Genomic DNA, 23,871 nt, shown 5'->3' with positions numbered 1-23,871 from the left:
ATTGTACCATACCATGAACAATAAGGCTTGTAAGTCTTAACCCAATGTAGCAGTAAGTCAATAACAAAGAAAAAGTCTTTTGCCAGGAAACTAGGGAGGCTAGCTAGCCACAAAATATTTTGTCGGAAATTGCTATTCACAATCAAATGACACGAAATTAATAGTTATGACCGAGCGGGAGGCTCATGTGTGATAAAAGCACCATTTTTCTACCAAATATTAAAAGCAGTTTATCAGGGACAGAATCAAGATTCAAACTTAGGGGGGTCAAAGTTATTTGTTCAAAATTTTTTAAAAATAGAAATATCAATACTAGATGTGCATTAATTTTTTAATTATTTCTATTTTTTATTTTTTTTAAAAATCACAAATGAAAATTTATAATTAAGAGTTTTGTAAGTCAATTGGCACGTTTTAATACTTTCAAGGTTTGACCAAGATTAGTCTAATTCTTTATTCTATCGATATTAGAAATTAAAAAAGAAAAATTATCTACTCTTTTCACATACTTCTATAACTAATAACTTCATAATGCTATATGTATAGCTAAAAGATTCTTAAAAAAAATACAAAAAACTATAGTTAAAAGTTCAAATCTATGTCAAGCATTATATTAATAAAACAGCTAAAATAATGGTTAATAGTATCATGCATTAATATTTAGCATAAAAAAGGGTAAGACAATTATTGGTGTCTTGGTAGGTTGAGAATTTTTCCTCTGAAAAATTGCAAGTTTGAAAAAATAGTAAAGGAAAAAAAATATTAAAAGAGATCTATTAAACAATCACGTGATAATGGACGGTAACTTTGAGTCTTTAACTAAGTAAATAATAAAGTTTTTCCCATCATTACATTAATTTAGTTAAGTCACAAATGCATGCCAAATGTGTCCCAAAGTTAACTAATCTCACACATGCATGCCAAGTGTGTCCCAAAATTAATAAAACATTAAAAATAAAAATAAAAATTCTACCATTCGAAAACTAGATAATTTTTTTTTCCACTGATGAGTTAAGGACACCAATTGATCCAAGTTGTTGGTGATTAACTAGTGTGTGGATGAAGTGATTAACAATATAAGAGTTGTCTTTGTGTCTATGAGGTTGAGTCATTTGAGAGAGGCATAGAGCTCTCAAATGAGAGGGAGAAATTAGGTAAAAGTTATTGGGTTTTTGTGATTTGTTTTGCTAGGATTTGTAATTGATTTGTTGTTATTATTTTTTCTTAGACCATATTTATGATTTGTCCAAAGATTTTTCTTATTATCTGGGTATGTGTTTTTTTTAAAAAAAAAAATTTTTCTTGTTATCTATTTTTGAGATTTATGGGTCATCTTGTCAATTTTTAGGAGGAGGGGGGCCAAGTATATAAATTTTAGAGCTTAAAGTAAATTTTTTGTGTAAATATATATACTATAAGATTTTTTTCAAAGGCTGGGGGGGGGGGGGGGGGGGGGGGGCATGGCCCCCCTCAGCCCTAAGGCAGTTTCATCCCTGCCCACAAAAAAAAAGGCCAAACGTAGACTCTTTCATTTTTTAGTGCAATCCAAACTCAACCAGAGCTTGCGTTTGTGAAGCGTTGGGATGAAAATTTTGTGCATTTTGCTAAAAAAATGGTGGATCCCACGACACTATTTATGAACCACCAAACTCAGCAAAACGTAGATTTCTAGGTAAATTTGGGTTCCACAATACTATTTATACTTTTAAAAATTATTTTGCTATAGTCTTATTTGCAATAAATTTTCAATTTTCAGCATATAAACGGTATCCAAACAAACCCTAAATGATTTGAAATCGTCAACCCAGTTGTAAATTTGTAATTTGTAAAGTAAAACACGCGAAGTACACATGTATTTTTATCCCCCCCCCCCCCCCAAAAAAAAAGTATTTACTAAGTTTTAGCCAATTAATAAATACAAAAAGACAACCTGTAAAATTGAGTGAGCTCTCTGCTATGGTGTATGTTATGTATCCCTATCGTTTGTATCATTTTTTAATTGTTAAATTGTATAAGTATTTTGAATTCCTTTAGAGCATTCACATCAAGGGTTTTAAAAAATTTAACATTTAGCATCTTAAAAAGCGACTTTATAACATTTAACATCTCACTTTATAATACGCCCAACATCAAAACTTCTATTTTTTTTTTTTTTTACAACTTCATTTAAATATTATTTATTTATTATTTTTATTTTTATTTTTTTCATCCTCTCTCCCTCTTGGTCTCATTGTCTCTCTCCCTCTCTCTCTCTCTCCTTCTCAACCCAACAATCCTACCCATTACTAGCCACCAGCCACCACAATTCCAACAACCACCACAATACCAAAACCCAATCACACCTAACAGCCACCACAATACCAATATCCATCATGCCCATGCCATTCAGAGACCCACGCCAATCAACTCAATGACCTACGCCAAACTCCTAGCCGATGACCCACGTCAATCTCCCCTCAACGCCGATGCCCACGCCGGTCAAAGACCCATGAACCCACCAAATCATAAAATCAAATCACCCTGCTGAAATCAAACCATAGAACCCACCAAAATCATATCACACTTGACAAAATAAAATCCCAAAATCAGCCACACTTGCCAAACCCCCATCACCCAAACCCACGAAATTAACCCAGACTCACACTTGTCAGACAACCGAACCATGAAATCAACCTACACCCTTGAAATCACGAACAAGGACGATCCACCACCACCCACAAAATCAACTTGACTCACGAAGAAAGATCAACAATGAAAGAAAGAGAGGGAGAGTCAGAAAGAAAAAGAAAGTGGAGACACAGATTGCCGGACCACAATCGTCGAACCACAACCATTGCCGGACCACCAAGAACAAACAAAGGCACGGGAGAGAGAAGATAGAAGAGAGAAGTGAGAGAGGAAAGAGAAGAGAGAAGGGAGAAAAGAGAGAGTATATATATATATATATATATAATTTTTTATTTTTTTTTTACAATCTAGCTACAGTGAGTTGTTATTGATAACAACTCACTGTAACTGAGTGCTAAAATATTTAACATTTGGCATTTTTAACACCTTTGATGAGAATGCTCTTAGACTTTATGCCTTTATCCTAAAAATTCCATTATGATGGGTCCAATCTTGAACTTCTTCCCTAGAAGGGAGCATTTACGCTAAGAGTCTTATAATTTAATAGGTCACCATGGTCTAATCCCTCTTCCACCACTGTTTTTTATTTTTTTATTTTTTTTTATGGATAGATGAAGATGATTATTTAGAATTGAAAAAAAAAAGTATATAATGGGAAAGAGCATATTCAACAAAACAATGATTCTCTTTAATTCAGGGTAGAGAAATCATCAATGCCTAAAGGATGTTTAGTTAAAAGATGGTCAGGTCTATAACCTTGTCTACATGTAAAAATTCAACTCTATGAAAATCATGAGTAGAAGACAATAGGGTGTCAATGTTCGACCCAATCCGCGAACATGACACGAATCCGACACGGGTTTTTTCGGGTTAGGGTTTGGCCTTAATGGGTTTGGGTTATAAATGGCCGAAAGCGACACAATAAGAAACGTGTCATAAACGGGTCAACCCGCGTAACCCGTAATAGACACGTTTAACACGCCAATTTAATTGTGTCAACCCGAAATGACCCATTTAACATAACCCATTTAACTCATATAACAAATAAATATTTATTTTGTTTTAGATTTTTCAAATACCTTTCATATTGAACATATATTTTAAATTTGAAAAGAAAAGTGAGTAATTACAACAATTTACAAGGGATATAATTGAAAATTGAAACTTTACAGACCCTAGAACTACTAATACTTTTATTTTTTGGGCATAGAACTTTGCATTTGGCGAGTTCCAAGGATATAATATTTTTGTTGAACTATATTATTTTATTTTTGTTAAACTTTGTTATTTTTAATTTGGGTTGAATGTCTTTTGGAGTGTAAAGAACTTATTTCTAGATAAATGTTATATTTTTGTTGAACTATATTATTTTGAATGTGGGTTGAAGACTTGAAGTATATGCACTGTTTTTTGGGATGTAAAAAAAAAATTATTTCTAGATGGATGTTATATTTAATATTATGCAGGTTGAAATAGGTTGTGTTATATTCGTGTCAACCCAACACTACTCTTTTATTAAACGTGTCAAATGGATTCGGTCAAGTCAACCCGCCTTATTAACAGGTCGAGTTAGGGTTGAAAGATCATGACACAATTATTAAATGGGTCGGGTTAGGGTTGAGCAATTTAGTCGAATACCCCTACCTCAATTGACACCCCTAGAAGACATCAAACCAAATACAATGGTGCAAATGAAGGAGGCAGGAAACGCTCACTCAAAGTCTGGAGGATGATCAAGGAGTCGCCTTGAATAATAAAATCTCTAATTCCCACATCATGAGTGAAAAGGAGGTCAGCCTCAAAAGCTTTTACCTCTTAAACCTATGGTATCCATAGGATCTTTAATCTTTTTGCTTAAAGTTACTACCACACTTCTTCTATCGTCCCTGATAAAAAAACCAACACCTTCACCATTGTATATTATGGTATTGTACTACTATTACTTTGACATATATAAGTATAATATTGTATGTATTTTTTACAAGAATATTGTATGTAATTGAACATGTTATTTTATTTCTTTTTATCAACTTCTGTTTGTTAAATTCTAAAAATATAGTGCTATAAGTTGTAACTTTACGCTCTATTTGTTTCAAAGTAAACTATTTTACATATAAATTTTTTTGGTAAAACATTTTCATTTTAGAGTGTCTAATTGCAAATTTGAAAATATTGTGGAAATAACTTTAAGTGTTTGTTTTGTGGTAAAATAATTTTTTTTTTTCCTAGTTCTCAAAACCCACCAAATCCAAGCACAGATGCACAAACCACCACCCACCACCCAAAATCTAGATTGGGAAGGAAAAAAAAAAAAAAAACCACCAAAACCACCACCAACCATTCAAGAAATAGCCACCCAAAACCAACCACTAACAACCCAAAAATCTAATTCAAAAAAAAAAAAAAAAAAAAAAACCCAAACTAGAATAAAAAACCCATGAACACAACCTAATTTGAAAATCTAAAAACCCAACAAACTAAATGGCAGAAAGATCGGAGCAACCACCAAAACCCCATGATCGTCGCTTGTCAATCGAATCCTAAAGGATTGTACAAGAGAGAAAAGAAGAGGGAGGATAGAGGTTTGTACGAGGAAAAGACAATGATGCATTGGCATGTGGTGGTGGTCGGTGGGTGAGGGAGAGAAGAACCAAAGTGAGAGAGTGGGAGATGGGTTAGTCAAGTGAGAGAGGGAGGGGGGCAAGAGTTGGCTGTGTAAATAAGTAAAATGTTTTGCGCTTGTTTTAAGGGTAAAACATTTTATTTATTTTAGGCTTGGTTTTACTGTTTGATTAGAAAACATTTTTCATTTAACCATATTTTACACCCAAAAAAAACACTAAAAATGTGTAAAATACTTACTTCAAAACAAACGGAGGGTTAATAACATGTTTGAATTAATTGTTTATATTATCAATGAATTACAAATATGAATTTGATATTATATAAACCTAATTAAATACTTACAAAATATATTCTCAAGTCTATTTCATTATTTTTTGGAGAGAATACATAAATGATATAATATTATATATAGTTAAATTGAGAATGTATGTTCACAAATTTGTTCACCAACAAATTATTATATTTGAGCTTTGATTGTTTAATAATTAAGCTTATACTTGTGCTTAAGTTTAGCTTATTTGTTAAACAAACAAACATAAACAAGTTTAGTTGTTATAGCCTTCACTTTAAGGTTATGCTTAATTTGAATAACTTTGATTTTGCATTTTGTTAGTATTTACTTAAGTGCTAAACTTGTATTGGGGTTGGATTCGATAACAAGAAAAAGATGTGAAAAAAAAGTTCAAAAGGCAACATATCCCTTCCTCCCATTCCCGCCCAAACTGGGCTGATACTAAAATATTGAACAAAATTTTTCTTCAAACTAGTTTGGAGAGAAACTCTTCAAATTTCTCATATATCTTTTTTTGTGTATAAATTTTGAAAATCTAACAATTAAACTTCATGTTCCTTAGGTTTTTAACATGCACATCAAATTTTGTTCAAATCGGATGTTATTTACTATTCATTCAATAAACTTATTTTTTATACATAATTTTAGATCATAAAAATTTGAAAATCTAACATTTGTTCAATGACATAACAATTGATCTTTGATCTTCTTGAAATTTTATAAGCATGAATGATATAATAAGAACATGCTATTCAATGGTTAGATTTTTAAAATTCACACTCAATATAAAGATATATAAGAAGTTTGTAGAATTTCTCTTCATAGTTTGGAGAGAAACTTTGTTCCAAAATATTGGGCTCCATGGTATCACTCCTCCTCATCAACTTCTCTTTTCTCTTTGTACAACCAAACAGTTTAAAATGACGGGCCCTCCTTGTTAAATTATTACACATTAATTAATTAATGCAATAATAATGCAATACTAGAACACTTTAATGCAATAACTGAGAAAAAAAGAGTGAGAGACTTCAGGGCAGAGAGTAACGGTGTTTCTCTTCTAGAGAGAGACAGCAACAGAAACAGGAATTGAGGTTTCTATGCACCGTAGAGATCAAGAAGAGATGAAAACGTTGTTAGCTCTTGAAAATAGCTAGGATGCTTTGATTTAACTCAGTCATACTGTTGGGTGCACTGCACCATGGTCCAGCCCACACTTTGTTTTAGCTCATTAAATAAGTTTGTTGAAAAATGGCCAAGAAGTCATCTTTACGTACAAAAGTCAAGACAAGTTGGCTTTGCATTTATTGTAACTTGATTTGAAGAGTGTGGAAGGGAAAAATAAAAAAGAAAAGGAAAAAAATGTGAAGAAATAAAAAGGAAGGCCATTCGGCTATTTGGGGTAGAGTGAAAAAAAGAGTTTTAAGTCCCGTAATTTTTTTCTTGAAAAATGATATTAACGTAAATCTTTGTATTCTTTTTGGTTGTGCCGTTGCTGAAATTTATTCAAGAATTTTTACCAGCAAGCATACTGTATTATATATCACCCAAAATACCTAACCCCAAAAAGCTAAACACCCAAGTTCTTGATTATGGATTCAGCATCAGTTGCCGACAAATCCGATCCGAATTGGGGAGACGATCCATTAGCAACAGCCCCAGCTGTTCCGAGCTTATCACCTGCTTCACTAGATTGGTACGATTCACAAAAGCGTCGAGACTGGAACACCTTCTTACAGTACCTAGGGAAACAGGAGCCCCCTATAACTCTAGGCAGGTGCAATGAATACCTCGTGCTCGACTTCTTGAGGTACTGGGACCAGTTCGAAAAAACCAAGGTCCATCTCACTGGGTGCCCATACTTCGGCAACCCGGAGCCACCAAGCCCATGTACCTGCCCACTAAGGCATGCGTGGGGTAGCCTTGAGGCGCTCATCGGACGGCTCGGATCGGCTTACGTGGAGCACGGTGGACCGCCAGAATCGAACCCGTTTAGAGCCAGAGCTGTAAGGGATTATTTGAGGGAGGTCAGTGAACGCCAAGCCAAAACCAGAGGGATTTCTTATAAAAAGAAAGAGGGGAAATGTCCAACTACTGTAACGGACAAAACTGTCATGGCGAGTAAAGGACAAGGAGGTAATGCTACTGGTACTGGTAGCAGTGGCGATGGAAGTGGTAGTGCTGCTCAAACAACATCTACTACTACAAAGAGTATCGTAGTATAGTTTTACTCATCTCTTCTTCTTTATCTCTTGTTCGATTTTCATTACTGTTTTAGCTTTTGATTGTGATTATTATGAGTTATATACATATTTTTATATATCCGGCGATTCTCTTATTATTGGATCATCGACAGCATAAAGACTTCCTTTTGTTCGCTCGCTTTCTTTGTAGCCGCAACCATCTAACTCATTTAGCATCAAACCCAATCCAAGAATGCCTAAGTTCATTGAGTCATGGGTAGTCAGTTAGATAGGGTTGGGCGGAGCTAGAATGTGAAATTCTATAAAGGTTTTTATGATTGAGAATTGGAGTCAAATGAATTCACTTCTAGACCTTTTACACTCAAAAGTCTTAACTCTTTCCCTTGGTGATAAGGCCCCATGGAAGCTTGAGGGAAGATTCTCGTTTATGATAATCTCATTAAGCAAGTTTTCTCATTAGTTGCTTGGTGTTGCATGTGCCGGTATTAAGGAGGGACGGTGAAACATTTGTTGATCCATTGTGAAGAGGCATATAGTAAGTGGAGCGTAGTCTTTGGGATTCAATGGGTGTTACCAAAGAGAGTAGACGATCTTCTACTTGGTTGGAGAAATTGGTATGGGAAGCACTCATTGGATATTTGGAACTATGTCCTGTTATGTTTGATATGGTTATTGTGGAAAGAGTGAAATGGTCGTATTTATAACAATATGGAAAGATCAACAGCTCAGTTGGAAACATTTACTGAACACTGAACATGAAATAACCTCTTCTTTTTGTAAATATCATTACTTCATTAGTTTTTTATTAAAAAAAAAAAAAAAAAAAACCCTTCAAGATCTCATCAAGAACCCTAATTTAGTACTGAATTCCTAAAGATCCTACATAAAAATTGGTATATGAGTTCATTCAAACTTTTGTCCTATGCCATTACTGACCGTATTAAACAGTCTGATGTTTGCATTTATATTTTCAATTGCACTTTGATCCAACTTCTAATATTACTGCTTTTTTTTTTTTTTTTTTTTTTTTTTTTTTTTTTTTTTTTTCAGTATGGGGAACATATTGTGACATCTTTTCTTAGGAAGCAACTTGTGTGGGGGACAGTGGAAAGAGTCTCAAAGGACAATGAACCTGTTATTGAGACTTTCCAGAAAGCCGTCCCAGAGCATCACAACCCAGACACATTGAAGAAACTAAATGATGCTGAAAAAGCAAAGAGAGAACTAGAGCAGCAAGGATACTTTGATACAGAATTAGCTAATGAGGAACATGAGAAAGGTATTTCCTTCTAGAACGCTTAACCTATTATTTTATTTGTCTAATGCATGATGTTGTGGCTTGTTTCTCTTAATATAGATTACATTCCTAAAAAGAAGGTTCTTCCTATATACGTTGCGTCTTCTTATTGACTCATTTTATTCCTATTTACCTTGTTTCTTGTTATATTCATTCGAATTTGATTGCAATCGTTAAAAAAAGGTCTTAGCCACTACATAAGAAATTTTCTTACGTGGGGTTTGGGAGAGTTGGTAGGTAGCCTTTGTGCCTTACCCCAAATTTTAGAGAGACTAATACATGGACTCAAACCCGCAGCATATTGCTTGGGCGGGGGAATATAGATTTTCCAAATTTTTTTATTTATCCCCATGTCCATCTTGTGTTGTATTTGTATCCTGTATAGGGTATTTGAGCTTCATAGTAGGAAAGTGTATTGGCCCTTTTTGGGCAATTGAGAATTTGTCACAGCAAATTTAATCTGAGTTAGATTGTTAGGCCACTATTCACTAAACATGGACTCATGTTTGGAGTTCCAAAAAATGTTCATAATTCCCTTATTATTTTGGAAAGTTTTGAAATATTCCCAAGAAAGTCTCATGTTTGTGTTGAGAAATGCACAATAAAAGGCTTGTGAATTTGGAAAGTTGGTGCAGCAATTGTGAATCTGTGGTAGGCATCTGATGGCTTTGGCAAAATTTCAACACTCATGTTGTCTGTATTGTCATGAAATGTTTTCAGCTAGGAAAATTGCTTATATTGCAGTGTTTGGTTGTGAAACTGAAAATTGGAACATATTTCTGACATTTGGCTTGTACGAAAAATCATAATTTTTTCTACATCATTACCTCCTCTATCAAACTTCCATACCAAGTGCTCAGCAATCTCAACCAACCATCAATTACAACTCAAGCATCCAATTGAATATCACAGATTTTGCCCACAGCTACATTGATAAAATTCACATAAATAATCGTAACTACACATATAATTCACATAAATTATGCCAATACATATGCTGTGAAAAAATTCTCAAAAATGTTACAAAATAGGGAATTAAATTGAGAGTTTGAGAGAGTGACATAGGACAAATAGGGGAATTTGTCTACGTGTGGTTGGGGTGGGTTAAGATTAAGGAGGATTTATGGAAATAGGATCTAGAGTTGTTGTAGAAAGGGTTATGGGTTGTGTTAAGAATTAAAAGGTAGCTTGATAAGTTATTTGATGGCCATTTGGAAGAAGAAAGTATTTGAGGATTTAGGGTTTTGATATGTAAAAAAAAGGGCTTGATTTGGGGTTGTAAGTAAGAAGGAAATGGGTAGTTTTTATGGTGTTTAGAGGCTTTATGAACAGTATCCGTGAACTATACCATAAGAGGAGGAGGAGGAGAAAGAAACCAAATGAGTTGTTGTGCCTCTATGGTCAAAACATTCAATAATTTTATTAATCAATTCCGTCTCTTTTGAAAACATTGAGCACAAATATATATAAAAGCAATTTCTTGTACTAATAGCATTAGGACTCCTATTAGGACTACTAATTTAATTAGTAAACTAAAACCTAATAAAATACTAACTTGGGCCTATGGCTGTAAACAAGCCCAGTTGGTAATTGAACCTATAACTATAAGGTCATTGCTTGATTAATTTATTCTTTTCCTATATATAGCAAAACCATAATTAAAATTTTTTATCCCATCACAAATCTATAAATTTTTATTACGAATGGTTTGTTCATATTATCAATACACTACAAATAATTATTTTATATCATATGAACCTATTACACACTTAGACATTTCAACCTCAATTCTATATGTGTATATTTTTAAGACAAGTATAATTGTTTATAATGATTATTTATAATTATTTATAAAAATATAATAATTATTTATAATTAAATCAGGCCTTATGTTTAGAGCCTAAACTTGAAGTTGAGTTGGGCTTGCTTGCTAAGCAAACAAACATAAACAAGCTTTTTCATGAGCTGGGCTCAAGTTGTTTATGAATAATTTGATTCATTTACAGCCTTTCTTTGGGCCCAAAGAAAATAAACCTAAGATACTTAGGATCTCCTAGAAGATTCTAGACTCAACTAAATTACCCAAAATACCCTTAATTCACAAGAATTGCAGAAATTACAGATTTGTCCCTAACTACAAAATTGACCATAGCTAATGAAATAAAGATCCAAATAAAAAATTGTTTTAACCCTAAAAGACTTAGACATTTAAAACCACATGACTTTTACTTCAATTGGACTTGCACGTGAACCCCACAAAATAATTCTTGAATAGCCAATAGGCGAATTGTAATATATCCATCCTCCATGGTTGCACCAAAAAGAGAGAGATGGATTGTTTTGGGTGGCAACAACAGTGGGGTGCGTTGGGTTGATGGGTTGATCATTGTTGGGGATGGGAGTGGGTTGTGAATAAAAACCTTTCTTACACACCAAGAAAACTCAAATAGGTAACCAAGCCAAGATAAAAATTTGAGGCCATTTCTATTTTCCAACACTTGTTTATGAGAGAATGTTAAAATTGTTATTTAAAAATTACCTATTTTTTGTTATCATGACAACCAACTGGTGGTTCGGTGGCGGTTTGGGATTTTTTCCTACCTACTAAGGTTGGTTCAGTTAACTATATTCTCCCCTCCCTCTTAGAAACGACCTGTGCACAATCCAAACATTGACCTTAGTTATCCTATTTTTAGGGTTGGAACTGGCTTTGTGAAAAATTAACTGCTAAGCATGTTGCCAGTGCAATTAGTCATCATCACTTGGTATTTTTCTTTGCATTGAGTTTATTTACTTTGAAAATTAGAATTTTATGTGTCCTTCGGTGATTGGTCTTTCTCTTAAAAAAGATTCTTTGAATTCTATTATCATATTTCTTTATGATTTTAAAATGGACAAAAAACTGAATCAATTAATTTAGGAATACTGGATGATACTCACATGTACTTTATTCAATATAGATCTTCTGAATATTTTCTTTAACTATTTTTTGGGGTCATTTTTACACACAGAGTATAAGTTACTTGGAAGCTTTTTTTTTTTTTTTTTTTTTTTTTTTTTTTTTTTTTTTTTTTTTTTTTTGTAGAAGAGAAAAGTGAAGATGAAGTAGCATCAGAGCCTTTTGGTATGGTAATTGATGTTAAAGAAGTTAAGATGACTGACTCAAGTGGACAAAAGAAATTTGAAATTGAAGAAATTGGGAATAAAGCTTCTTCACAATTAAGACAACCAGAGGGTATACAGCTTGAGGAAATGCAACTGCAAGCATCAAGTACTCTAAAACCTCAAGGAGTGGTGTTTGATGTTGAAGCAGTTAAGATCCTTAAATCTAGTGAGATGGAACCAGAAGCAAGTGAGCAACGTGGATTATTTCTCATGCAGGGTGGTTTAGGATTAACTAAGCCGCCAAACGATGAGGATTGGAAGAATGCCAAAGAGATTTACTTGATGGACAATGAGTTGTCTGATTTACCTGAGAATCCAAGGTGCCCCAATCTGTCAGCTCTGTTCCTTCCAAGAAACTACAAATTAAGAATGATTCCTCAGCCATTTTTTAATTTCATGCCAGCCCTTCAAATCCTGAACTTATCCAGGACTGGTATCAAGTCTTTGCCTGATTCTCTTATCAGATTGGTAAGCCTCAAAAGATTGTTTCTAAATGATTGTCATCGTCTCATGATTTTGTCGCCAAAAGTTGGAGATCTCAAGCAACTTGAGGTTCTTGATCTTGAAGGGGCAAATATTATGGATTTTCCTAAGGAGATTAAGAATTTAACTAATCTGACATGCTTGGAAGTTTCATTTTATGGATATACGAGTAATGGTAGGAGAACCATGCAATCAAATGCTGTGGTTCCTTGTGGGGTAATTTCTGCATTGTCTCAGTTAGAGGAGCTGAATATTGATGTAAATCCAGATGACGAGCGGTGGGATGCATGTGTGGAAGATATTGTTAATGAAGTATGTACCTTAAAGAGGTTGGAAACTCTTAAATTCTATTTTCCAAGGGTGGAACTTTTGAGTCACTTCCAGTGGAATAGCCCATCACTTTCTAATTTCAGATTTACTGTTGGTCACCATGTCAAGCGCATTATGTCTCGAGTCCCTCCCGATGCTGAGTTTGAGCTGGAACGATGGGAGAGATGCTTGAAATACATAAACGGTGTGGGTGTCCATAGGGATATTAAGAATGTACTCCAACATGTGACCGCATTTTTCTTGGACAGGCATGCGACTATTAAGAAGCTATCTGATTTTGAAACTAGAAATATGAAGCAACTAAAATGCTGTGTCGTGGGGGAATGTAATGAGCTTCAAGTGATTATAGATGCTGCAGATGCATATGGGGAAGATGGTATAAGTGAAATAGTATCTGAATCATATGATGATGAAAGAATTGTTCTTGGATCACTTGAACACCTGTATATATATTATATGAAGAGTTTAAGGAGCATTTGGGAGGGGCCAGTACAACAAAATTCTTTATTTCTTCTTAAGTCCTTGACATTGAGCACATGTCCCCAATTGACCACTATTTTCACGCAAGGGTTGCTTGATAACCTATGCAATTTAGGAGAGCTTAAAGTCGAATACTGCCACTCCATCAAAAGCATTGTAAGCTGCGAAATCTCTGCTGAGCATGGTACCTCTTATTTTCTCCCAAATTTGAAGAAGATTTCACTTCATTGCGTGCCTGGATTAGTTAGCATCTCTAATGGTTTACACATTGCACCAAAGTTAGAATGGTTGAGTTTTTATAATTGCCCAAATCTTAAGAATCCATTAATTGATGAAGTATCTAGTCAAGATTTGAAAAAGATAAAGGGTGAGAGGCGTTGGTGGGAAGCATTAGAGTGGAGCAATGGTCGTCCAGGTTATTTGGATGAAATTTTTGTTCCAATTGAAGCAAGGGATTTCTGAGCACTTTTAATGTTCCCTAATCAAAATTAGTCTCTGCATTGCCTTATGGAAGCTTATTGGTTCAATGTCAATGACTGTATAATTGTTAGCTGAGGCATCCTTGGACCACTTTCTGTTTGCTGTGTCTATACTCTCGCCGCTGCTTTGGCGGTGAGACACTACATTGAATATAGTCCCTCTAGCCCGATGTATCTTTCTCATGCTATTTGTGAAAAATATGGTGTGTTTAGGTTTCTGATCCTCTAAACACAATGCTAATGAAATCCAAGTTCTTGAATATGTGTGAAAATATTTCCGGGAATCCCACAAAGTACAGACTGTAAAGCTATACTAATGTAGGCCAATTGTGTTGGTATTCTATCTGTGATAGTGAGTTTTTTTTTTTTTTTTTGGAGCCAGAATTCTATCTTGGTTGCATAGCCAAGAAGGCCCAAAACTATTGTACGTACAAAGTAATGACCTATGTTACTGGTATGTTAGTTTCACCAAAAAATTTTCTTATCAACCAGGTCCACTTTGCTCCTAGTTTCTTGGATGTCACTAGGCCTTAAGATTTGTAACGGAATACACATGCCAGTAACATAGGTACCTTGACCTTGGAGTTGGAATAGTCACTATGCGGATATTATCCTTAAGTTCACCTCAAATCATTGTTTTAAACAAAAAGTAAAGGAAATTAAAATTATCACGTTTAGTATATGCGTAGTCTTTCTAACACAAATCATAATTAGTGAAACACACTTTAATGCGTATTATTTCAAACCCCCCTAACTTCTCCTTCAAGTTCTCATGCTTAGTTAAACTTCCCTCCTCTTAACTAATTATTACTGTTAGAAAAAATTTATTTGCCATTAGCTAATTTTACATTTTTGATCGTTTTCTTGAACTAATTGAGACCAGTTCCTGAAAACAATTTGTTGTTGTTGAACGCATATTTGACTCTATGGGGCCACATTATACCTGACAACCACTGCTTTCCCTTTTGGTGTATAAACTCCAAAATAGAGGCATAAGAGGCCATTTTGAACATTTGAGAAGGAAAGACCGATATAATGTTCTTTTTAAATAATTTTCTTACCTTTAGGAAGTTATGCAAGGCACCCTATATTGCTAAATAGAGCACCTACATTGCATAGATTAGGCATACAAGTATTCCACCACATTTTAGTGGAAGAGCGCGTTATTTGTTTACATCCATTAGTTTGTAAGGGGATTCAATGTAGATTTGAAAAAAAAGCTTATTTTACATTTTTTTTTTTTTTTTTTTTTTGAGAAACAAGACTTCAAATTTTTATTAAGCAGACAAGGCTGGGAAATCAGCCTGTACATATTGGAGGATATCTGGTGGTACATCTTCCATCCAGATATTTAAACTTTGGCTCAAAATTGCCATCCTAGCCAAACTATGAGCTACAGTATTTCCTTGACGACTAACATGAGCGAAGGTAATACTTGTAAAAGAGAGAGCTAAAACCTGTGCATCCCGAATCAAGAGTCCATGAAGGGATAGGGAAGGACTTGGATTTAAAAGGTCTTTACAAATTGTTTCTGAATCACCCTCTATAATGGCTCGAGTGATGCCTAATTCCTGCGCAAATTCCACTGCCCTTCGCGCTGCCGTTGCTTCAACTTGGGCTACCGTTGTTGGCAATGGTATTTGCTGTGACAGGGACGCCATAACTTCACCTGATGAGTTGCGAATTACTACACCGATACCTGCTCTACCCTGCTCTTGAAAGATTGCGCCGTCGTAGTTCACCTTGAGGTTGTCTTCCGCTGGAGGTTTCCATTTTGTGTGCTTTCTGTGTTGCTGCTTTGGAAGGCTGGGATGAAGGAGTTGAAATTCAGTTCTGCGTTCCTTAGAGTTTTTCAAGACCTGGTTTAGTGGACATGCTGCCTGACCGACCCGTAGCTGGTTCCTTCCATTCCATATCGCCCAACTCGTGAATGCCAATAGCGTGGCATCCTTGTCTTCCTCCAAGGCACGAACAAATATATCTTTAGCTGTCTGTCCCTGCATATCCAAGAGCCACTGCCACTCCGGTTCTGAAGCCCAAACTACCTGCACATCATAACAAAAAAATAAAGCATGTGAGCTGTCTTCGTTGTGCCTCCTGCACCTGTCGCATACTCCATCAGGTATGATTCTCCTTCTGCACAAATTGGCTTTGGTTGGAAGAGCTTCTCTACAAGTGCGCCACACAAAGTGTTTCACTTTGTTGGGAACCTCCATTTTCCATAGCTTTTTCCACCAGCCCGAGGACTGAGATGAGGAGAGACTTGAGAGTGGTTGTGGGCTGTTGCTCTCGAAGAGATATCTGTATCCAGACTTAACTGAATATTGGCCCGTAGGAGTGAAAGGCCATATTAGTTTGTCCGGTTGGGGAGTTGCACTTAACGGGATGCTCTTGATTGCCTCTGCCTCAGCCGAGTTAAAGCAATGATCAATCACTTCACTCCTCCACCTACGAGTTGATTGGTTTATTAAAACCTCTACTGCAGAATTTTGTTGCCCAAAAATCATTGGGGAAATAACCTTTGGCTGGTTTTTTATTGGCAGCCAATTGTCGCCCCAAATTTTGATTTGTTTTCCATCTCCCACTCTCCACAAACCACCTTTTAACAGCACATTTCTCCCAATAAGAATGCTTCTCCATGCATATGAGGCGGAGGTTGATTCCTTAGCATCCAATATTGAGCCGTTTGGAAAAAACCTTGCCTTAAACACCCTAAAGAACAAAGACTTATCATCATGGAGTAGCCGCCATGAAAGTTTCGCCAACATTGCTTCATTATACATGGTGAGGTCCTTAAACCCCAATCCCCCTTGATCTTTATGATTGCACAACTCTTCCCATCTCACCCAATGTATTTTCCTCCGGTCTCCTCGTTGACCCCACCAAAACTTCCGAACAAGAGTTTCAATCTCATGGCATAGAGTGATCGGTAATTTGAAACAACTCATTGCATACGTCGGGATTGCTTGAATTACTGACTTGATTAGTACTTCTCTTCCTACTTGTGATAATAACTTCCCTTCCCATCCTTGTAGTCGCTTCCACACTTTTTGTTTTAATTGGTCAAAACTGGCTCTCTTATTTCTTCCCACCATGGCCGGTAGGCCCAAGTACGCCTCGTAGTTTTTCAACTCCGAAACACCAAGTTCTTCCATAATCTCAGATTGTATCTCCAAAGGGGTGGACTTGCTGAAAAACAAAGCTGTTTTCTCCTTATTTAATTTTTGGCCAGAGACTCTCTCATAAGTAGAAAGTATTTCAAGTACCTTTTGACACTCAAGTCTGGTAGCCCTGCAAAAAAGAAGGCTATCATCTGCAAAGAGTAAGTGGGTTAACTTAGGACCGTTTCGACAAATTGAGACACCCCTAATGTCCCCATTATTGGCTGCAGCCTGAATGAGCCTGTGAAGACCCTCTGTGCACAATAGGAAAAGATATGGGGAAAGGGGATCTCCTTGACGAATACCTCTAGTGGGAGTAATGTGTCCATGTGGTTCACCATTCACAAGCAAAGAATAAGTCACTGACGTAATGCATTCCATAATTAGGGCTACCCATCTGTCATTGAAACCCATCTTCAACATAATATCTTTCAAAAAAGACCATTCCACCCGGTCATACGCTTTACTCATGTCTAACTTAAGAGCCATGTAACCTGTATTTCCAGAGTTATGATTTTTCATGTAATGCAAAGTCTCAAAAGCAACCAATATGTTGTCTATAATCAGTCTACCCTTCAGGAAGGCACTCTGATGCTCAGAAATAATAAGAGGTAAAACTCTTTTTAATCTATTAGCTAAGACTTTCGAAAAAATCTTATACAGCACATTACAGAGACTTATTGGTCGGAATTCAGTGACTCTTTCTGGATTTTTAACTTTAGGAATCAGGGTAACAAAAGTGTGATTAAGGGGTGAAGGTAAAGAGCCCGAGTTTAAGAAATTTAGGATAGTGTCAGTGATATCACCTTTAACCAAATCCCAATAATTTTGGAAGAACAAAGGGGGCATACCGTCGGGTCCTGGGGCCTTTAGGGGCGCCATTTGTTTTAGAGCATTTTCAACCTCCCAAGCTTGGAAATTTTCCGTCAAGGTAGAGTTCATATCCTCAGTCACCAACTGAGGAATGGAGCTAAGAGCATTGGGCATGCTTTCCGGATTGGCTGAGGTAAATAACTCCTGGTAGTATTCCCCAAAAACAGAGGCAATTTGATCCGCCTGATTACACCACTGTTCTGACTGGTCCCTAATTCCTGCAATATTGTTGCGCCTCTTTCGAATGGTCGCCCGGCAGTGAAAACACCGGGTATTCCTATCTCCATCTTTCAAATATAAGGTCCTGGACCTTTGTCGCCACATGCGTTCTTCCTTGTCCATTAGGGAGTTTATTTCTTTTTGAATGGCAAGCAAACGGGTTACATTGCCTCCTTGAAGAGCCAGACGCTCATATCGAGCTTTTTCCTTTCTTTTTTGTGCCAATTCTTTACGGACTGAACCAAAATGCTTTTGACTCCAGTTTGTAAGCTCTCTACCACATGAATCAATCTTCTTCAACACCCGTGTATTATCGGCCCCACCAAAGTTAGATAGCCATACACCTTCAACTACCTCCCCACAGCCTTTGTCCGCAAGCCACATCTCCTCAAATTTAAATAATTTTTTCCCCCGCTGGAAATCCAGGTCAGCTATTACAATCCACAGAAATTTATGATCGGATGTTGTACTGTCAATGTGGTGTACCTTAGTGCCAGGAAAAGACGTGAACCATTCTTGGGATGCAACGGCTCTGTCAAGTCTCTCCCACAAAGAAAAACCATTCTGCCAGTGTTTACTCCATGTAAAAGGGAAGCCGGTGAAGCCAAGGTCCATGAATCCACATTCGTCAAGTGTTTCTCTGAATTGCTGCATCTGATTGGATGGTCTTAGCCTACCACCCGCTTTTTCCGTTTGCTTCGTTATCTCGTTGAAATCCCCGGCACACAGCCAAGGAAGAGAACTTTGACGATGAAGATGACGGAGAAGGTCCCAGGATTCAAACCTCTTTTGCGTTTCGGGTTCACCGTAGAAGCCCGTAAATCTCCAAGGCTTGTCTGAATTTTTGTTGATTATGGCATCGATGTGATTCAGCGAAGATGTCTCAACCTCTACTTCAATTTCGTCTCTCCAAAACAGCGCTAAACCTCCGCCTTTATTTATTCTTTCTACAAAAAACTTCTGATCAAACCGAATGCGATCTTTTACGTAATTTAGCCTAGCTTCGTCCGCCCATGTTTCGGCTAGGAACACGAGTAAGGGAGCTTTTGCCTGCACTAAATCCACAAGCTCTTGCACTGCACGGTGGTTCCCAAGCCCCCGGCAGTTCCAAATTATGCAACTCATTGCGACTGGCGGGACTGGAAACCAGTCACCGCCAATACAGGGTAGTTCTCTTTATCACTATTTGAAACCACCAGCTTTTTATTTGGTAACTCATAGTGATCAACGATCATGTCAACTGGGCGCTTACAGCCAATGCAGTCATCTGGTTTGGCCTGGGAGCTTGCTGAGAGACGTGCCAGACACTTCCATGTTGGGTATGGAGGTTTCTCTGCTGCAACAGTTAAGTTAGCCAAATTAGAAATATTTTTTAGAGGTGAAGACTGAACCTTAAGTGAGTCATGTGGCTCTTTTAAAATATCACGTGGGCTGTCATGTGCTGCAACAGGGGTGAAAGTGTTCCCGGCAAAAGAGTTTAAATCTGATAAAGGGGAAATTTCATTGTAGCTAATCTCCTTATCAATTTCCCTGATTTGTTGGGAGAAAAAATCTCCATTAATCTCTCTATCCCTGATATTATGCTCCATTTCCATATTTAAAACCGTGGACTCTGCTGCATTATTATCATTGAATCCCGTAACTTCAGCTTCCAAATTTGGAATTTCCTTTTCTAACTGATCCTCTGCATTTGGTGTTGCAACTGGTATTGGTTTCTGGCGCTCCGCCCTCCGCCGCCGCGTCGAGAGATTTTCCTCTCGCCCCTCATAGAATCCCGACACTCGGGTTACTCTGTTATGCGATGCAGCACTAGGTACAGCCCGAAGCCACGAACCAAATTGTTGAGACTCAAGTTGCAGGGACCCCTTGCTTTGGATCCATAAGTCACAATCCTTGTCGCTATGGTCAAAACATCCACACCAGTAGCAAATGTTAGGCAAACGTTCGTATTTGAAGTTCACCCATGTCTTGCCACCCTCCTCAAGTTTTATGACCCGACCTCTGCACAGTGGTTGGTAGACATCAAGGGTAACTCTAACCCTCATGAAACTACCCCCCCCCCCCCACCCTCCGAATTCTCCTCTGAACGGTGGACCATACCGATTGACTCACAAATGTCCTCAGCCACTGATTTACTTCTGTACCGGATGGGAATATTATGAACTTGCACCCAAAAAACTGTTTTATCGAAACTGAGTTCTTCAATAGGGGAGTTTCTGTCATATCTCTGCAGAACCACTAGAGATTTGTCAAAACTCCATGGTTCATTAGCCAAAATTCTATCAACATCTTCCTGATTATCAAAGATGAAGAGGAGTTTATGGTCCCCTTCTCTTTGAATTTTAAAGCCCCTCTCCGCTGGCCAGAGTGGCTTGAAAGTCCTAGCTATGGCTTCCGTATTTAACGCTCGCCGTGTGAGAAAGAAAGCCGCTATAATATGTTCCTGTGATCGACGGTCTTTTTTAATGCAAAGGTCATCGCCTTCCCTTTCCGACAGGGAAAGGCAATTCCAATGTTTTGTAAGATCGTCCATGGTACTAAACGGAAAAAAATACTCGGGAAAAGAACACGAGAGGATAGAAAAAGACAGAGGGGAAGAGTAATGGAGAAGAACAACAACCAGAAGAAAACCGTGGAAAGGATACTGTTTCCCAAACCCCAGAAAAAAAAGAAACCACTAGCCCTACACGTAACGTTGTTACTGAGGGAAGAAAAGCCTTACAAGAAGGGACGAACAATTCTACTGCCTAGGAGAGGAGGAAAAAACCTACTTCCCTAGTTACAGAGAAACCTACAAAACTTGGTTTGGGACTTTTGGTTGAATAATTTTATACATTGGTTTGTCATAGACTTCTATTGTCATTTTTATACACTATACATTATATAATAAATAAAAATTGGATAAGTCATAGTTGCTCCAAATGACTTAACGTATTGTATTACACGTTGTATAATGAATTTTTATAATGTGTCTCATTAATTATTGAAATAGTTTATTTTATATGAAACTATATTACAAACTCCAAAAAAAAAAAAAAAAAGCCTATATTACTATATCAAATAGCTTATTAATTCTTTCCAAAAAAAAAAAAAAGCCTATATTACTATATCAAGTAGCTTATTAATTCTTTCCAAAAAAAAGGTGCATTCTCCACAAAAAAAAAAAAAAAAAAAAAAAGTAGCTTATTAATTCTTTCTAAAAAAAAAAATAAAAAAAAAGCTTATTAATTGTTAAAATAGTTTATTTGAGATAAAACTCTAATACTAAGTTTTAAGAAATATAAAATATTATTCCAACTAAAATTCTATACAAAAAGTTTTAAGAAATCCAAAATAAAATTTTTAATTATTTACATCATATATTATAATTGTGTACTTTAATTTATATCTATATATATTTAAAAGCTAAAACGTAGCATTTATTGTTGCTATACTTGGTTGAGCCACCTCACCAGTCACATCATTATCCTTTTTTGTTTCTAATTTTTCCTATATATTTTTTAAAACATTTTCTCATTTAATAAGGTGACTTAAAAACTCCATTGTTTAAAAATTAAAATATCTTTTAACCATTATTTTTAGGGGAAATTATAGTAAACTCACATGTGGTTTAGCTCGTTTTTACTTTGCCTACCTGTGGTTTAAAACTTAACTCTTTATCCACCTAAGCTTTATTCCATTTGCTCTCCGTTACCCACCTCACCCTCAGACGTTAGAAAAACACATTTTTAATACAAATCACAACGTAACATGAATCAAAACCACGAACCTTTTGAAATCTTTCCTCACGAGCCCTAGAATCATGAAAATCCCCATCTACATCTGATATTGAAATTGCGCTTCAAGAATAAACCGAGATGAGCAACAAGTTGTTCGAGGGACTCAAATCCAAGTAATAAATCGGTCACTATTTGAGTTTTCGAACTATTTTTATTTGGGTTTGTTAGGTTTTGAGTTTATAATGTTGGCAAACCATGACAAAACATGACAAAAATTAAGTCTCATTAGTTTAGAATGGTCTACATTGAAGCCCAAGACAAAAAACTCAAGTTCGAGATAAAAACAAATATGTTACAAGCTGGTTGGTTCGATTGATACTCGATTAATGCTAGGGATTTTCGATTGATCGAAAATCGCATATTAGCAAAATCAACAAAACGTAAAAAGGCCATAACTTATTCGTTTGAAGCCCAAATCACAAGCTGTTTTTTCCAGTATTTAAAGGACATTATAAGCTAACCCTAGGTGGGGTTTTGAGAGTTATTTTTAGAGAGATTAGAGTGCATCTTGTGCCTCTTTTGTAGATCTAGGGTTTTGTACCCAAAAGCTCTCTTATGTCTTCTATCGGTGTTATTACTTGAAGAATCTCAAGATCCGGTATTGTAGAAGTTGCTACCTTCTCTAGTTATCAAAGGTGTTGATGATCTAAACCTTCAAGGGTGGTCTTGGAGTCATAATCAGGAGAGTTTGTGTTGCTAAACCTTTGAGTGGGATCTCAAAGTCACAAACGGGGGTGTTTGTGTTTTGCAAAGGCCAAAGAAAGAAGGAGTCCGTGGATTCAGAGCTCGCACGTGGTCGTGTCAGTAAGTTCTACTGGTGGGTAGCAATAAGAAGTCGAGCGTGGGAGCTTGTAAGTCTTATTGTATGAACTTCGATTCTTTCTAGTTGATTTGTTTTTTACCTTGAGGATAGCTAGGTTAAATCCTCCCCAGGTTTTTTACCGGTTTGGTTTTCCTGGGTTATCATATCGTTGTGTTTTTATTTTCCGCTACTTTGCATGATATGATTGTTTGATTGTGATAACCTAGATTTGGAATTTGGACTAAGTAACAACTTGGCTAATTACCTAGGTTAATCCAATTGTTTAAGGGGTCTAAAAACTATCAGGGTTTGTTTGGGTTTTATAATTTTTTGAGTAATCAGTCAATGTTACATGTAATTTACTGAGAATATTGGTTGTCTTTGTTGATGTTTACAAAAAGTGTGACCACCTGTGGTTTGGATTTGTGTTTGTTTATGGGCATTTTGTCTGTCGTGGTCATTGTGTCTCACTGTAGACCCTACGGATTTGTTGGGTTTTAATTTTAGTATTTGCATGTGCTTATTAGTAAAATAAAAACAAAAGCAAAGCAGAAAATGTGGTCCCTTTGATGTGTATGTTGCCTCCCAAAAGCAAAACAAAAACATACAAGTGTTTATTCTTTATGTGTCTGTTGTTTACAATTCTTTAATTGTCTACATGTAAAATGGTAATTTGTTATTGCAGATGGCTGATGAGGAAGTGAAATTCGAGGTTCATTATGGGGGTACTTTTCTATGGAACCCAAGTTTAGAATACTTCGGTGGGAAAGTTGAAATAGTGTATAAGGATCCTGATAGGCTTAATTATTTTGAAATAGAAGGTATATGTGAGGAATTGGGGATTATTGAACCATTTAGGCTTCATTATTTAGTTCTTGGGGGCAACTTGGAGCAAGACTTGAGGCTTATACATGATGATATAGATGTGGTGTCTATGTGTAAGCTTCATAAAGGAGGGCCAAGAGAAACCATCATACTGTATGTGGAAAGTGGTCATGCTCCACTTGCAGTTGAAGTTCTTGAAGGGTTTGGTGGAGGGTTAGATGGAGGGGTTGGT

At 36.3% G+C, this 23,871-nt stretch overlaps 1 protein-coding gene across 1 annotated transcript; it reads left to right on the top strand.

The window, feature by feature from the left end:
- Window positions 1-7,061: 7,061 nt before the first annotated feature.
- Window positions 7,062-14,242, top strand: LOC126716058 (disease resistance protein At4g27190-like). Its single transcript, XM_050416991.1, has 3 exons — window positions 7,062-7,761; window positions 8,797-9,025; window positions 12,129-14,242. The coding sequence occupies exons 1-3, from the start codon at window positions 7,135-7,137 to the stop codon at window positions 13,961-13,963; spliced, it is 2,691 nt and encodes an 896-aa protein (XP_050272948.1). The 5' UTR covers window positions 7,062-7,134; the 3' UTR covers window positions 13,964-14,242.
- Window positions 14,243-23,871: the final 9,629 nt, after the last annotated feature.

The sequence above is a fragment of the Quercus robur genome, chromosome 2 (genome assembly GCF_932294415.1).
Source record: "Quercus robur chromosome 2, dhQueRobu3.1, whole genome shotgun sequence".
NCBI classification, from domain to species: domain Eukaryota; kingdom Viridiplantae; phylum Streptophyta; class Magnoliopsida; order Fagales; family Fagaceae; genus Quercus; species Quercus robur.
Note: the sequence above shows the minus strand (reverse complement) of the source record. Positions and strands in the feature narration are given on the sequence as shown.

Excerpts from the sequence above, each read along its gene's own strand:
- LOC126716058 (XM_050416991.1), top strand. The coding sequence starts at position 7,135 with ATGGATTCAGCATCAGTTGCCGACAAATCCGATCCGAATTGGGGAGAC. Across the intron at positions 7,762-8,796 it reads CTACTACAAAGAGTATCGTA|TATGGGGAACATATTGTGAC; the intron begins GTATAGTTTTAC and ends TTTTTTTTTCAG. Across the intron at positions 9,026-12,128 it reads TAATGAGGAACATGAGAAAG|AAGAGAAAAGTGAAGATGAA; the intron begins GTATTTCCTTCT and ends TTTTTTTTGTAG.